The following is a 17,754-nucleotide window of genomic DNA, read 5'->3' on the forward strand; positions in this document are numbered from 1 at the left end:
AAGTAAATTCGTTTATTCTGTGGATTCTAGTCAGCTGTCTACAACCTGAAAACAATAGTAATAATTATCTATTATAACCCATGTACATACTTGGTATCACATTAATGAGAATTCATAAGTTGACGACAATAAGTATGGAAGAATTATGGAGTAGTGAAGTGAACGAATATTTATGTTACTAACTGTAGAAATCCTTAAGGAGAAATTTTATTACTATATGGTGACACTTTTCTAGAGAATAAATAATAATGTCAAAGTTACATAATAATCATAGAATTTGACAGGATAACAGTAAGGTGAGTAAAGCTCAGGAAAATTCAAGATTGGAAATGAAATTTGTTGTTGTGACTATGATTTCAGGTACTGAGTAATTGAATAGTGAAAAAATAAAAGTAGCCAAGGAAACGAGAGATTTACAACTGCTTCTTTTTGAATACATAAATTCTTAAAATTTTTCTTATAGAATTTTCACAATTAGATATTCGTCTGCTTTACCGTTTTATGATTCTTCCATACTTATTGTCGTTATTTTACTAATGTTCAATAATATGATACAAAGTAAATATATTGTTTATAGATAATAATTATTGTTATTTTTAGGTTGTAAACAGTTGACAAGAATCCACGAAATAAATGAATTTACCTTATTCTGCTACATTCTTTGTTCCTATTTTAGTCAAATTTTCAACATTTCTAAAATATATTTCCTTACCTTGCTAGTGCTTCTACGCATTCATTTACATTTTCACCAGTCAGTGCACTTGTTTCGAAGAAAAGTGCTCCAATCTCCTGAAATTATTGTCAAAAATGTATAGATGATACATTATCGCTATTAAATTGTCAAGAATACTACAATAAATCTATGTAACTTAATAGTAAACTATAATTCAAGAAACAAAAGTAGTTAATTTTCACAGATCGAAATCATGAGTCAGTTGAAGCTAGACCACCATTGAAAACCTGGAAGCACTGGACGGCCGTTTCGTCCTAGTATGGGACTCCTCAGCAGCGCGCATCCACGATCCCGCACCACGCGGGGCTCGAACCCAGGACCTACTGGCTTCGCGCGCGAGCACTTAACCATTAGACCACTGAGCCGGTATCCAACGTTGTTAATGTCTAACTTCAACCAATCCACGAAGTTGCGCCACCATATACCATTGTCTTCAGTGAGCTGATATCTCACAACAGACCTGGTTGTACTCCACTGGTAACGGCTTCCCATTAGAACTCCAGGAGTATCTCTTGAAGTCAGTCACTAGTGAGCAGATGATTATTATCAGAAGGGGTTTGTGGAGATTTTAGAAATTTTCACAGATTGTAATCATCTGCTCACTAGTGACTGACTTCAAGAGATACTCCTGGAGTTCTAGTGGGAAGCCGTTACCAGTGGAGTACAACCAGGTCTGTTGTGAGATATCAGCTCACTGAAGACAATGGTATATGGTGGCGCAACTTCGTGGATTGGTTGAAGTTAGACATTAACAACGTTGGATACCGGCTCAGTGGTCTAATGGTTAAGTGCTCGCGCGCGAAGCCAGTAGGTCCTGGGTTCGAGCCCCGCGTGGTGCGGGATCGTGGATGCGCGCTGCTGAGGAGTCCCATACTAGGACGAAACGGCCGTCCAGTGCTTCCAGGTTTTCAATGGTGGTCTAGCTTCAACTGACTCATGATTTCAATCCGTGAAAATTTCTAAAAATCTCCACAAACCCCTTCTGATAAAAGTAGTTAATGTCAAAATAATCATTGAAATTAAGCCTAGTTGTCCGAAGACTTCCCAGCACCTATCAGTTTGCACGAAAAGTGGATTTAGTTAACCGAAAAAAAATCAACCAACTAGGAATATATAAATCTTGATATTAATCTGGTCACTTGGCGTGTACTTGCTCATTTTCATCAATCAATGATCCATTTGTCAGGGCTGGTGATAAAATTTGTCTTCGAAATCTCTATTTTGAACGTGATGTTGATAAGCTTTGTAGCTAAATCATCCGTCAAGCTTATTTTTGAGACTAATTCATCTATGATTCACAATCAATGACCTTAGCTACATGAAAGCACTTAGTAGAAACTCATACAGCTTTCAACTCTTAAGTAATGGGGGTTTGGTCTGATCCAATTTTTTTCCAAAGTTCCACAGTAATTTATCACTGTGTTGATATTTTTTATACTTTTCAAATCATAACTTTTATACCACCATCAGGACAGTCATTTTAACGTTGATTGAATGAAAATATTTATCCTAGTTAAAACAGTTTGATGAAAACTATACTACTAGATGCTAGATTCTAGATTATCCAGATACTTCATTATGACCTCCTTTTCGATACGTTGAAATCTATTGATTGGTCTAAACTAACACGCTTTTTGAATTTTCGTATACCCCTGTTAAGTCATTTATATTGATGGGGGATAATTGAAAAATTTAGAAGTAACTTTTGACTTGTTTAATACTTGTAAGCTGTATATATGTAGCTCATTAGGTAAAATTTATTAGTTTTGTTGAAAGCAGAAACATCAAAATACTTGGATAATGATAATTTAAAATTAGGACATTTGTAAAGTGCAAAGGTATGTTAAAGAGCCCATCAGTGACTTTCACAATCAACTAATATTATGAAAGATTATAAATGAAAACAGTTGAAATAAAAAATTGAGTACACTTATTTCATATTGTTACATTCTAGTCAGCAACTACTTACAGTTGATAATCTTAATTTTCTTCTATGAATGAAATTTTTTACAATATTTACCTGGTTTTATAGATTGAAAATGGATTTTAATTCATTCGTATGGGCTGTTTTAATCTTCCCCTTAATGTTTAGGACTGAGTTCGATAAGTTTCTTTTGGCGTGCCAGAATTAATGTCCATTCCGGGAATCGAAACCAATACTTTATGCTGAGGATCTTGGAGTGAATATTAACCCTGGGATGCAAGTACATCGAGTCGACGAGTTCAAAATAAGACGAAACGCGCATCATGAATTTCACTTCTAACCTCTATCCAACTTTACCGATATTTGGTTGATAGAATGAATCAACGTGATATAAATGGCTCTCAAAGAATGTTTTTGTTATATAATGTTTAGAATTTTAATCAAGGGGTAATTAATTCTCATACATTTAGTGGTTGATTTAATCATCTGAACTACTTCGAGTTTCAATATTAATATGTGCAAAATGTAAATTAACAAAGCGACACTTTAAATATTTATCTGAGTTTCAGATAGGATTTCGATGTTGTTCATCATCGAAAAACTTTAATAACTTTATATATTATATTTCGTGACTTAAAATAGATGATAGTGTTCCACTTCTTATCAAACGGTACTTAACATGACATATTTGTGACCTTATGAATAATTATTTCATCATTTTTTATGAATTATTCGTAATACTATTAATATTGAACGTGATCTCAAGAAAATAAGTTTCTAGTGTTATTTTGAGAATAAGAGACTTGCCTTACTTCATGGTATTTCATATATTTTATCATGAAAAGGCTACGGATAAGTTCACTTAAAAGTTATAGATCCAATATATATATATATAGCATGTGAGAGCTAGTTTGGGATCCTTCAACACTCCTAAATTTACAAGGAATCATATTTAGATCTTCCAAGTATTGTGGTGAGGAAATTATCATTTAACTATCGAGTCATAATCTTGTGATTAAAAGGTTTAACTGTACTCAGTTCGTGATTATTGATTAGTTTAAAGCTCACCTGAGCCAGTTTACTGCCTATTGCGTAACTAACACATTTATTTCCTTGCCACTCTTTCTGCTCTTTTAAATCCTTTTTATTTCCAATAATAGCGATGGGTATTTGTTTGCCAGCATTCTCCTAAAATTGAATTAAAAATAAATATGTATGACTTTAAAACAATAAATTATGACTTCGTGTAAAATGTTTATCCAAATACATTTTAACAATCTCCTTTCAGTGACAAACACTGCCATGGAACCTCACAATCAACCGAGTCAAATGCAGCCTTAAGATCGAGAAATACTACTATTGTGGGGCGTCTGAATGTGTGTCTATGTTCTAAGACCTGACAAGGCAAAAATAATAATTGTCGATTGTAAACCAAAAGTAAGCAAACTTTCATCTTGTCAGGTCAAACAGAACGTTGTATGATTCTAATGGTTAACTAGTTTTTATGTGTTTGGCATTCGATTGTATTTTTATATTTAAGGAACTAAAAAATTGCATTTTGATTATCGTTTATGAGTGGGGAATGTTTTAAAGTTATGCACATTTTATGATTGCATCGTTCAGGATTTTAATAAGATGGTAGTCATAAAAATAGTATAATGCTGCACAAATGTCCACTGACTCAAGCCACCTTACCTAACGTTATTAAAATGAAAGAAAATTAATAAAATAAATACCAAATGAGTCAAAGTATTTATTGTGACCATAAGGGAAATTTCATAGTTGCGTTTTGCAATAGTTAGGATTGAAATATCTAAATTATTAGACAATTTTAGTACTTCACGTGTTGCATAAATCAACCTATTATTCTTTGTGAAATGGAATGATGAGGGATCATGACCAAACTAACGGACTTACAAACAGTTCCCAAACTCTGGTTAGTATCTTAGTCAACTTAGCTGTTGGATTTATTCACTGTTTTCTCCCTGAATAGAATTCTAGTATTATTCTATACCTTTTTAATATTTTAAATCCTACTTTTCATGATTAGCTTTCGTTTGTATTTGATGTTAATACCTCTTCTTTGCACAGCATCCTGTTGATCTCTCTTCTTGTTATTCTGATCTAAGATATGACCAATTGAACCGCTTCGCACTTGTCTCAGGTTATACTTTGACCATGAATGACCAATGTGAATAGTAAGTGAGTAAGTATAGCTCATACGTTTATGGTCAATTCTTCATGTTATCCAACTACAGTTACCTTTCTTTTGTAGTAATCAGTGACCTCATAGTTGACTTTCTTTCTCTCACAAACATTTTCCTATTTTCGTGTTCTTACCACTCATTTTGCTTTCGAATTTATTTTAATATTATTATTTTTTTGATTTTCACAAATATATAGACTATTTGGTTTCTACTATCATTGTTTAATAACCATTCAAGTTTTGCATCAACTTTGTTTTTAGTGTAAAAAATTATTTTTGTACAAACTTTAGGATGAAATCATGCAAAATAAATCTTTTTCACTTAATTCTTTGCTCTTGTTTTGAAAGATACACTGTTCTCTAACTTCATCTTTCATGAGAAGTTGATAAACAATTGTGTGTTAATAAAATCAACATTATTATGTAAATGTTTTTTTTTTACCTTTTTGCATAGTTGTTAATATCAGCGAAAGCTGGTCTTAGTATCCAACTGTTTTCTTAATGTCGTTAGCAATTGTTGTTAGAATGTATAATATAAACGTTGATAAATCTAATTCAGTCAATAATTTCTTCATTAGTTTGTTCTTTAACTATGGTAATAAGAGGAAGATTCAACGCATCACAAAATTAAATTCATTCCTGTTACACAAAATAATGTGTACCTGAAATCAGCGACTTAGTATTTAACGTGATGGTCGTCTGAAGGAAAATTATTAGAGTGAAATTTCAGTATCAACATCATCACTGGAATGAAGATCCTGAATAGGATAAAGTGCTGGTCTTGGATTCCAACATCTAAATTTACTCACTTTATTGACGAAATCAACTTCCTATATGAAATTTATGCGAAATTATTTTTACAAATGTAGTTTAAATCTATAAACAAAATGATTTTACCTTAATGGTTGTATATTTTTGAAAGAATTACTTGATAAGAATAAATGTTCAATTCTCTTATGATTAAAACTTTAATAAAACCCGCCTTATAACAAGTTAACAAGCTAATAGTAAACTATCAGAGTTAAAATACCATTTTCCTCTAGTAATGAAATCAGATATTACTAATCATTGAAATAATACTCTATTAGTTACATTTAAAAAATATATATATTATTTACTTCTATAATTGTTATCCAATCTCTTGTACTAATAAATGTAAATTCCGATGTACAATCATATACTAGTAGAATACCATCAGCTTTTCTATAGAAACTAGTTGATACACTGCGAAATCTACAATATGCAATTAAACATAAAATTTAGGTACATAAACTAAGAAATATTCTGTTTTCTTACATTTTGAAAATCTAGTTTTTACAAATAATAATTACTGTTTTGTAAAGAATATCCAACCTCTCTACATACATCAGTAATATTGTAAATTCATTTAAAGTGGTGTAATTTACTTGTGTTCATTTTTTAAAATAACTAAATATTTGACCAAGTAAACAACGATATGAAAATGTTATTACAAACTACTTAATCATATGATAAATAAGTAGTCAGTGGAAGGTTTGTATATGGAGGACAGCTGACAGATGCATTCCAAGTAAAGACTGGATTCAGACAAAGCTGTTTACTCTTTCCCTTCCTCTTTCTTCTAGTGGTCGAATGGATTATGAAGACCTCGACATCTAAAGGAAAACACGACATACAATGTACAGCTCAGAACCAACTAGACGATCCGTACTTCGCAGATGACCTAGCTCTCCTATCGCATACACACAAACCAATCCAGATAAAGACAGCCAGTGTAACAGCAGTCTCTGCATCAGTAGGCCTCAATATACACAAAGGGAAAACCAAGGTTCTCAACTACAACACGGAGAACACCAATCCAATCACTCTTGATGGCGAAACTCTGGAAGATGTAGAATCCTTCACATATCTGGGAAGCATCATCGACGAACAAGGAGGCTCAGATGCATACTTAAAGGCGAGGATTGAAAAAGCAAGGGTCGCATTCCTACAATTGAAGAACATATGGAACTCAAAACAACTTTTAACCAATATCAAAGTGAGAATCTTCAATATGAACGTCAAGGCAGTCAGTTCTACTGTACGGAGCTGAAACTTGGAGAACTACAACAACCACAATCAAGAATGTACAAGTATTTATAAATAGCTGTCTACGGAAGATACTCAACATCCATTAGCCGGACACCATCAGCAATAGCCTTCTGTGGGAGAGAACAAACCAGCTTCCAGCTGAAGAAGAAATTCGGAACAGATGATGAAAATGGATAGGACATACATTACGCAAATCGTCAAACTGCATCACGAGGCAAGCTCTAACTTGGAATCCTGAAGGGAAGCGGAAAAGAGGAAGGCCAAAGAACACATTACGTCGAGAAATAGAATCAGATATGAAAAGAATGAATAGGAACTGGAAGCAGCTGGAAAGGATTGTCCAGGATTGGTTTGGGTAGAGAATGCTATTGAGTGATCTATACTCCTTCACGACGAGTAACAGGTGTAAGTAATTAAGTGGAAACTAATGTAAAGATTAAATACATGATCTGTAAAATAGTTCTAACATTAGTTTATTGTTTATGTTGTTATCAAAATTTAATGCATGAGTTATTACTAAACAGATGACACCAAATATAATCAGTTTAATTATCTTCAATATTACATTTTATTTGTTGAATGAGTAAATTATAATTCAATACATTCCTTTTTATTTATTGATGATCATGAGTATAAAATAGTTGATACATGATATTTTAATTTGGTATCGATTCTTGTTGCAGGTTTTTCACTGTAATTTATGTTCAAGAATATGATTAACAATGCTATCCAGTCTTTGAATTTTGTTCACTTTTTACTTCCGCAGACGAAACTAAACGCATCATGGTATTATTTTTGACATTGACACTCAAACACAGTAGTAATTTCTCCAAACACTGAAGTATAATCCAGCGGGCTGTTAAATCACATATGGCATAGTTGTATAGTTTGAGTGGGACTCTTGATGTTATTTGTGCTTAAAAGTTCGTACATACTTTGTCTAACACGTAGTAAGATTCAATAAACAATAATCATCTTTTGTTCGGACTTGTCAAACAATAAAAAATATGAATCACTTTGAATGGTTGGAATTTATCATTTTAATTTAACACAATGACAAATATTTAACCCTCTTTAGATTTCTTTTGAAACCCACCTTTCCTGTCCAGCAGTATCCCATATTTGCATCATTGCTTTCTTACCATCCACTTCTACTGACTTCATTTTCATATCAACACCTAGATGCATTTAAAAAAATGTCAAATATGCAAGTCAGGAAAACAATTATTACTTTGGTTAGTAGTAATGAAAACCAATAGTGATGCTTCAACATGAAGTAAATAAAATATTCTATTAACTCTAATTCACTTATTTTTATTCCTTATTTTCCACTAGGAAACACTGAACAATCTTCGTATTTCATGATACTGATCTTCATCGTGGAATTTTATAAGAAATAAATACGAACTGGTCAAGTTTTGGATCAATACATTGATTTAAATGAAATGTTGATTATCGAACTCATTTTTTATACGGCATTATAATCGCTCCACTTTCATGACTGGTTTTATGTTCCTATAAATAATGAGCTTGAAATTGACAGTTCCGAAGATTCTAGCAAACAAAAAACTTATTTTTATGGCAGAAAAATATTTTTATCAAAATGGGGTTCGTGAAGATTGCAGTAATTTTAATAGTTGAATTAATGAGCCAATGTAAGCTGGATCACCCTTGAAATCCTGGAAGCACTGGACGGTCATTTTGTTCTATAATGAGACTCTTCAGCAGCGCGTGACTATGATCCCGTGCACGGCATTTGACTCATGAATTCAGCTATTAAAGAAAAAATATTTATTGAATAGAAACTGAAAAGCAATCCAATCTTGATAGCTATTTTGCTGTGTTATAAAGTCACTTCATTTTAAATTTTTTCTTTCAAGAATTATGTTTTACAGAAACCTCATGGCATCGATTCTACAAATGAAGGAAACTATTTGGCTTTACATAATTTCTGAAGTAAAAACTCATCATTCAAATACATAATATGGATACTAAGGTCTGTATACTAGTCCTTGTTAGAAATAAGAATCTTATTGAGAAGAAGATGGTCAGGGGGGCGTTGATTGATTGTATGAAATATTTAATGAATTATTTTATAATATATGACTAAGGTACTTGTTGTAATGAATATAATACAATATAAATTGCTTCATTGTTTCTATCCAATTACAAAATATATGAGAATCCTTAAGATATCTAACCATGAGTTTTTTTCCAAACTTGATGTTTAATTTTTTCTGCAAATACATTTTGCTTAAATAAGTTAAACAATTTGATTTTGTATTTTTAAAGGATTTGGATATCAAATAAAATAAATATGCACATCTTTTAGTCAAACATATTCACATTGTCTGTAGTATTTAATGTTTTGGATGTTTAATTCAAAACATTATAAGTCAGTAATAAGATTCAAATGATTATTTACTGTAGTTAGTTTAAATACTTGAAATAATTCAATTGAATAATGTACAATAGTGGTTAATGATAAGTCTTACAAATTGAACGCTATATTTGTTTCCTAAGCTATTCTGTAATCACCAAGCTAGAACTATACAGCGACCTAAACAACGAGAGAGAAGACGCAAAGTACGCGAGAAGTACTCCACTCCAAGGTTCATTTTAACACAGAACATGTAGGGTTTTTATAATATTTTTAAGTGTCCTTGGGTTGCTCGAAGATATCGGAATGGCACTAAACGTAGTAGCAGTATAGCAACTAGCCAATCAGAACCTCTACAAGTGAAGTTTCACTTCCTTGATATTTTTGGCTAAAACTTCAAGTGAACGCTGAGTGGATGAAACTCTTTTTAGTGTTTCCTGATCTTTGATTGGATCACTGCACCAATTAAATAATTAATGAATGTTATTTTTAAGTAATAAAGTTCAATTAGTTTTCTTCGTTCAATTCGTTCCTTCTTTATTTACCAAATGTTAAAATGGGAATTTTCACTATAATAAAGTTCAAATTGCACACTATTCAAACTTCTGAGATGAATATTTTTCAATCATACGAGTAATACAATATAATTGTTCCTGTTTAGATTTTTTTTGTTTAACTGAAGAATTATTTATGGCAATCTAATGTACTCATGGGATTTCACAAGAATATAAAACTTATCCTTAAAGCTAATAACTGTATAATTTGAACTAAATCACTATTGTGATTGATACATTTCCGTTATTAAATGTCATTGAATAAGAGAATAGGTGATTAAAAATATAATTCTTATGTCATTATGGTATAATATAAAGAATCATTTCATAGAAGTTAAAGTTGTCTAAATGATTTGTAAATAAAAATGAATATCAGCTAATTGCGCTTAAAACATATTTTTTGAGTATTCACAAGTTAACGAGATATAACATAGGAGTCCATTGCAATACTACATATTTTTTCCCAATAAAACCTCTAGTTGACCTTACAGATCAAATCTGTAGTGTCGCTCATTATGTCAAGCCTATATACCTTGCTCTAGCTTTCAGACAAACCAGTCTATCCATTCTAATTGAGTCACATTTTGACCTTATTAATTATTTGCTTATCAACCTTAACTGTTTTTATATGAGCGCATTATATGTTTGCTCTTCTTGTCCTATTCATCACATGTCTGTAGCCTATTTTTGTGACTATAAATATTGATTAATGCTTGGTTAAAGGGAGTTGGCTTACCCGCCATCTCCACTGCATGTCGTTTCGCTTCCCTCTATTCCATTCGCTTCATTTACAAAATATATGTATTCAAAAGTCCATACTCGTTATTTGACTTATTTAATTCCGTTATTGACTAACGCGATTTAAGTCGATGATTATATACGAGGATAGGCGACATATACATTTCGACAACAATCATTCATACGATCAAATTGGAGTCAGATCTTTGGTAATTAAAGTGGAGAACCCGTCGACAACACTGTCCGATCTAAATGACTACAAAATAAAAGGCTCCACTAAAAATCAATTGTTTTTGATATAATAAATGAATTTATAGCAAGATATTGTCGGTTAACATTAAAATGTTTGATTATCATGGTACTATTCCCAGACAGTCACTCATCTATTGCATATACATATTTGACTGATAATTAAGATAAACGTTTATTTATTTCAGAAAGGTTTTTGTGGACATCATTGTTCAGATCATCAGTTAATTGAATCTAGACTACCATGGAAAACCTGGAAGCACTATACGGCCGTCTCGTTCTATTGTGAGATTTCTCATCAGTCCGCATCCACGATCTCGCCTTGCACGATTTGAACACAGGATCTATCAGTCTCGCGCGCAAACTCTTAACCACTAGACCACTGAGCCGACATCTAATGGTGTTAATGTCTAAAATCAACCAATCCACAAAATTGACCGACACATCCACAATTATCTTCAATGATTTACTATCTCACAGCAGACCCAATTGTACTCCACTGGTCATTACTTCTCACTAAAACTCTATGAAATACCTCTTGAAACCAGTCATTAGTGAGCATATGATTGATTCATATCAGGAGGGTTTTTATGAATATCATAATAATCTCAATAGTTGAGATAATACATACAATTGAATAGAATCATTTATATAATGAATAAATTGTCATAATATATAATTTACTTACCAATAGTAGTAACTGAATAATTTTTAAATATATCATCACACATACGTAATAATAAACTTGTTTTACCAACTTCTGAATCACCAGCTAACATAATACGAAATATTCTTAATTTTTCATCATATACAGTTTTATTAAAATGAATATTTTTAATAATTGAAATATTTTTATTGAATTTTTTTATTTTATTATAAGAATTTTTTTGATCATTATATTGTGGTAAATGATAAATGGATGATTGATAATTAGATTCATTAATTGAATTCATTGAACCAGTTGAATAGAATTGATTTTGGGATTCAAATTTTTCATCATATTTCATATGATTTCCGGAATTCTCCTTTTATATAAGTAAACCAAAAGAATTATATATATATATATATATAATAACATAGGCGGTTTATAGAGTTTATTCAAATTTTTAAAGTTCTTAGTGTAGCTTCTAGGGGTCATACGTGCACACTACTGATAAGCCTCATCAAGAGTTGTTTAATTAAAGTCAATTATAAATGCAAATCATCTTTAAATATATACATACTGTTATAACTTGTCGTTTGAATGCTTATTGTCTTGGTTCTTTTAATGCTACTTTTCGTATCTAGTCGTCGCTGATTGTTAAGTCGGAAACTCTTGTCACTTATACTTGGAACGAGGGACCTCTGCTATTCCCACGACGCGAAAGTAAGAACACAAAGACTGGTATAAGTGATGATTTATTGAACCCAAAACACGACAATGACGATGACAACTCTAGTAGAAAATACACTCATTTATATATTGATTGTACACCCATTTTGATTAATAATTAGGTTGGAATCATATATATGAAAAATACTTAGAGTTATATGAAATCACAGACTGAGCATAGTTCATGTCAATGGGATACAAGAATATCGCATATTATACAGAATAAAATATCATACGAGTAAAGAAAACAAATACTACATTGAGTCGAAACGGAAGTAATCTTGAACAAAACTCATAATGAGTAAATCAATCGAAAATTGACTTTTCCTTCCATCATGTCACATACAAGTAGATGCAAACTGCTTGGTTAAGATCCGCGTGATAATCGTAACCAATGGTTGGAGACTATAGGGAACATTGTTCAGAACTGATCACAATGGAGTAGGTGTATACAGTCTTTATTTTCCCTTAAATCGTGAGATTAACATTGCTTTATACCTTCCTTTCCACAAACTAATTATTTCTTCCTGTATTATATCTTTATATGGAATCTTTCTTTTATAAATTACTACCATTGAAGTAACTACTTCTATGAATTTAGTGTTCATCTTGTTGTGCTAATGAGATGTGGCAGCTTGAACTGATGCCTGGTTCCACGTTTTAGCTTACTGACTGACTCAAATGAGCTTTCGTAATGAAATCATTTCTTTCAAAATTTTAGAAGCTCAATGATAACTTTTTTCATAAAATCAACTTGTGTGCAACACAATGAGTTTAAATCTGTGAAATAAACATTTGAGACATAATGACGAATTGTAAAATGTTCATAGTTTTATCTTTTTTGGTGGTTTGTTTAAACTTGTTGAACGAAATGCATTTCATGAGCTCAAAAGAATGTTCATCTCATATCTTGTTTCCAATTCTGTGATATATATCTTCGGACCGAAAATGTAATTTAAACCTATCTGACTAACGTAGCTCAACATTAGCTATGGCGAAGTGATGGGTAGTATGGAATTAAATTATTCTAAGCATGTGTTTATTTCATCAATATCTTTTTATCGTATTTAATCCAACTGACGATATCGTAAACCAAATGACATTGAAGTTTGTTAAAAGAGTAGTTTGTAAATTATTCAGATATTTAAGTGCTATTATGTTTTCAACGAAAAATACTCAATAAACTGAATATTCTCAACATCGTTTTAATGATACAAATATCTATATATACTGGGTTTCTTATCATGCTCCTACATGAATATATAAGAATTCCAATTAACGATAAAATCAATACTAATCAAGAATCGATTGATTATTTAATGATTTTTGGAAATTTTCCAGTTATATAAAATAACAGCAGATTAACAGGTTACTAATTCAGGAAGTTGGGTCACATAAAATACTTTATACATAAAAAATTGAATTGATTATTACAGAATATAATAGTTAACAAGTATTTTGACTGTATACTTCTCAGTTCCAAATAAATAGGAGAATCAAATAGTCCATCATAATGCTAAAGCTATTTGCACAGGATGAAGTTCATGGAATAAGGAACATCAGGCTCACCAGATTTCCTTTATCAGACAACGACTAGTCAAACATAACATGACAGATTCTCTTTATTTATGAACTATCTTAATAGTATACAAAATTATTCATCAGATGGTAGTCACTAATGTTCTTTAAGTGTACGAATTAACCTAACCTTAATAGTTTAAAATAATTACATATGGACTCAGATCTAATCAACGAGAAAACGTAACACGTATGTTTTAAGTCATGCTTATAGAAAATATAGTATTATAGTCTTTATATTATGTCATCTTGATTATTCATATCTACATTTCCTCACGGAACTACTACTTTAAAATATATATATATACGATTGTACAGTTTGGTAATAAATTCGTTGAAAAGAGATCCCTTCGCTAAACTTCATGATTTTAATGTTTAAATGGGAATTATCTGTCATTTGAATAGATAATGAGTTTTCTGTTACTATGAGGATTTAAGTAGACTATGCATATGAACGAGACAAGGAGTAAATGCAAATGTCAATAAATAACGATAAAGACTTGTTTGTTTTAATCCAACACCGGTTTGTCAACAGAAATAAGTAAAATAATCAGTGAAATGTACATAATTACTAATACTTTAGCAGAGTAAGATAAAAATAATCAAATCTAATGTGTGAAATTAAGGATTAAAACCAGATCGAAAATAATAGTTTTTGCCTAACATACTCTATTTTCTAAACAACATAATTCAGTAGTATTCTGGCTCTTAGCCTTAACTAATATCACGATGCTATTTGATCTGCTGAAACGTTTTCATACAATGCTCTAAACTACTGATCAATATTTAAGTAAGATAAAATTCAATTAAAATGTTATTATGTAAAGGAAGAACAAAAAGCATGACAGAATAAAGTGAGTTCATATATTTCGTGGTTTCTCGTCAGCTGCTTATGACCTAGAAACAACAGTAATAATTGTTTATAACTGATATACATAATATCATATTATTGGGGATCAGTAGAACACCAACAACAGCTATACTTGTTCTACCCTAATGTTCTGTCAAATTTTATGATTATTATGTAACTTTGACATCAATATTTTTTCTTTAGAAACGTGTCACCATGTAGTGATAAAATTTCTCCTTAAGGATTTCTATAGTTAGTAACATAAATATTCGTTCACTTCACTACTCCATAATTCTTCCATACTTATTGTCGTCAACTTAATAATTCTCATTAATGTGATACCAAGTATGTACATGGGTTATAATAGATAATTATTACTATTGTTTTCAGGTTGTAGACAGCTGACTAGAATCCACAGAATAAACGAATTTACTTTATTCTACTACATTCGCTTTTCTTGTATTATTGAGTTTATCAATTGGAGAATTGTTTATATTTTCCCCATACATAATTCACATTCTTTTATTCAACTAATTTTACAGAATTAGTCGCAAAACATACACATGATTACAGCTTTGTTACATTTATCAAAAAGCCTAATGTATTGAGGGAGAGAGAGAGGGATTTAAAGGTTTTTCGTATTCCACCCTGTTTTCTAAACTTAACCATTGTATTATCCCTTGTACTTTGGAAATATTTCCATCTAGAGTTTAATATATTTCAGACATGAAGTTACCTATTAATAATTTTATTTCTGAATAACAATTTCATTTTGAAGATAGTTCATTTTTGTGTTTGGATATACTCATTCGTAAGTACATTCATTGTTCAATTCGTTTAAGTTGAACCATTATATAAATTTAAAGTAAACGTTTTCTTTATGGTTAACAGAATCATCATTAAATTTGTGTCTTTTAGAGTTAAACAACAAAGAATATTGTTATATTAATAAAAAATATTAAAAAAATAAACAAAATTATCAAAATATTGAAATACATCCTGGACAAATGAATGACGGAGTTACCTGTCTTGATTCTGTTAAAAAACTCATAGGGTAAAACTATATGTTGACAGTTTGAGCGTCACAGAGTGACAGATTTCTGAAAAAGTATTTGATGTTTCACATGATATATAAATATGACTCATAAGCAGTAGTGGACAATCTTATCACCTTTGTAAATATCTTCAACGTGCGCATGCACGAAGGTTCTTGTACAAGTTATATTTTGAACTGAAGTAACTCACCTTTTTACCAGGAATTTCAGTATAATACAGTTTGTTGTGACTGGTTCGCAAAATTTTGGTTATTCCTTATGTTATATGTTTCTTCTTTGTACTTAGACGCTGTTATTTGTCACTTCAGGAGTGTTTGTTCAATAAAAATGTCACTATTGATATTGTTTTCTATCCATAACAATGTTTACGTAACGAGAATAAAAACATTCGACTCAAGTTGAGGATAACCTAGTTGTTTAATTATTTCACGTTAGGTAAACTTAATTATTTCTAATCAACGAGTTAAATTGAAATAAACACTAACAAAGATTGTTGTTATGGAGCATTTAGTTAATAGTTGTGAATGCCTCAAATTCTTCATTAATCCATAGAATTGATTCTTATGAGACAAATTTTAAAATCATGATTGGATCTATGATTGTATCACTCAAGATTCTGTAGCTCTATCATAACACGCTCCTGTTTCCGAAACCTTACTAGTGACAAGGGTGTACAATGACAATATCCATTAAAAAGGAGTGATAGGATTATTATACTATACAGTATAAAATGATAAAATGTATGGCGTATTAATGTGAATAAGAGACTATTGTTTACTAATGATTATTAAATGGTATATTAATATTGAAACATTCAATAAACAAATAAATGACATTCATCAAAGGAATTCCCTAATATGAACTAGTTATTTTTTAAATATATCCATGAACAAAATGTCAAAGTAATGTTTTGATCATTTTACCTTATTTAAAGAAATTAGTATCATCAATAATATTTCCTATATTTACACCTTTACTGTAATTAAAATGATTAATTTAAATAAAAAGCAAATAGATCGAAGAAATATTCTCTTAGTTGCTAAGACAAATTACAAGTACATGCATAGAGGAAAAACAATTAATGAAAATCATTCTAAAATCTTTTATAAGCAGATATTTTGAAAAGATTAGTTCCCTGTTATAAATTATGAAAGCTGAATGAATGTTAACTAAAAAATTGATATTTAGGTCAGAATATAATTTATGGGCGACCTTTGAGCGACCATGAGACTATTCACCTAATAACTTGGATTAAATGAGGTCTATAAACTAGTGTTTATTTATTTATTTTAACAGATAGATATTGGTACAAGGAGGCACCAAATACATATGCACCACACAAATTTCACTTGATATGTGTGAGGGCTGTAATACTGCCCGGGTGTCCAAACCGTAGCAGGTGGTTTCCTTAGGAAACCACACCCGGAGCCTTCGACCTGAAGGTCTGACCCACAAGGCAGTGGAACATCATGAGGAGATGCAGTCTAATGGTAGCCGGTGACCAACGATTGGTTCATACACCATTTGTTCCTTTAGAATACTGGAGCTCATGTGAACCATTGGTTTGGAATCAGGGTTTTCCAACTCCCCTAGGTGGACTCTCCATGTCCACCAACCCGGTTAAAGCGCCGGACATTCGCTTTTTGTCCTCTCAATTTCGTAAACAACACTGCCACCACGAGAAGGCAATGAGTAGGACCTCCTCGGCAGAGGCTATATACAAGTGGCCATGTGAGAGCATTTAGAGAGGGAGAGTGGACTATCCTCATTCTCGGCCGTACCAAGGCATTCGAGGGCTATAAACTAGTATGAGGAATTAGAATTATGATTTACAGTTGATAGTTAGGATTAAGAATTAGATTTAAAGTTTTCATCACGAACTAATATCAGCTACAATATCATAACTCTATTTAATCAAATGGTTGGATGGATTTCGCGCTATAATCAGAGACCTGTTCTCTTATACCTAATTGATTCATTCATAAATTATAGTTTCGCCGATATTTATTCTTTATACTTTCGTAACAAACATACTATAACAATTT

At 31.3% G+C, this 17,754-nt stretch overlaps 1 protein-coding gene across 1 annotated transcript in view; it reads right to left on the reverse strand.

Annotated features, from left to right (window-relative positions):
* The window catches only part of MS3_00010635 (uncharacterized protein), a gene marked incomplete at its 5' end in the record, with an annotated part of 45,970 nt that overhangs the window by 1,501 nt on the left and 26,715 nt on the right, over positions 1-17,754 (reverse strand). The window contains 5 exons of the mRNA XM_051219024.1: positions 713-789; positions 3,726-3,845; positions 5,982-6,096; positions 8,030-8,111; positions 11,543-11,879. Coding sequence (XP_051069560.1) covers positions 713-789; positions 3,726-3,845; positions 5,982-6,096; positions 8,030-8,111; positions 11,543-11,879 — 731 coding nt within the window. The remainder of the gene's footprint in view (positions 1-712; positions 790-3,725; positions 3,846-5,981; positions 6,097-8,029; positions 8,112-11,542; positions 11,880-17,754) is intronic.

Source organism: Schistosoma haematobium, chromosome 3 (genome assembly GCF_000699445.3).
Source record: "Schistosoma haematobium chromosome 3, whole genome shotgun sequence".
Classification (NCBI taxonomy): Eukaryota; Metazoa; Platyhelminthes; class Trematoda; order Strigeidida; family Schistosomatidae; genus Schistosoma; species Schistosoma haematobium.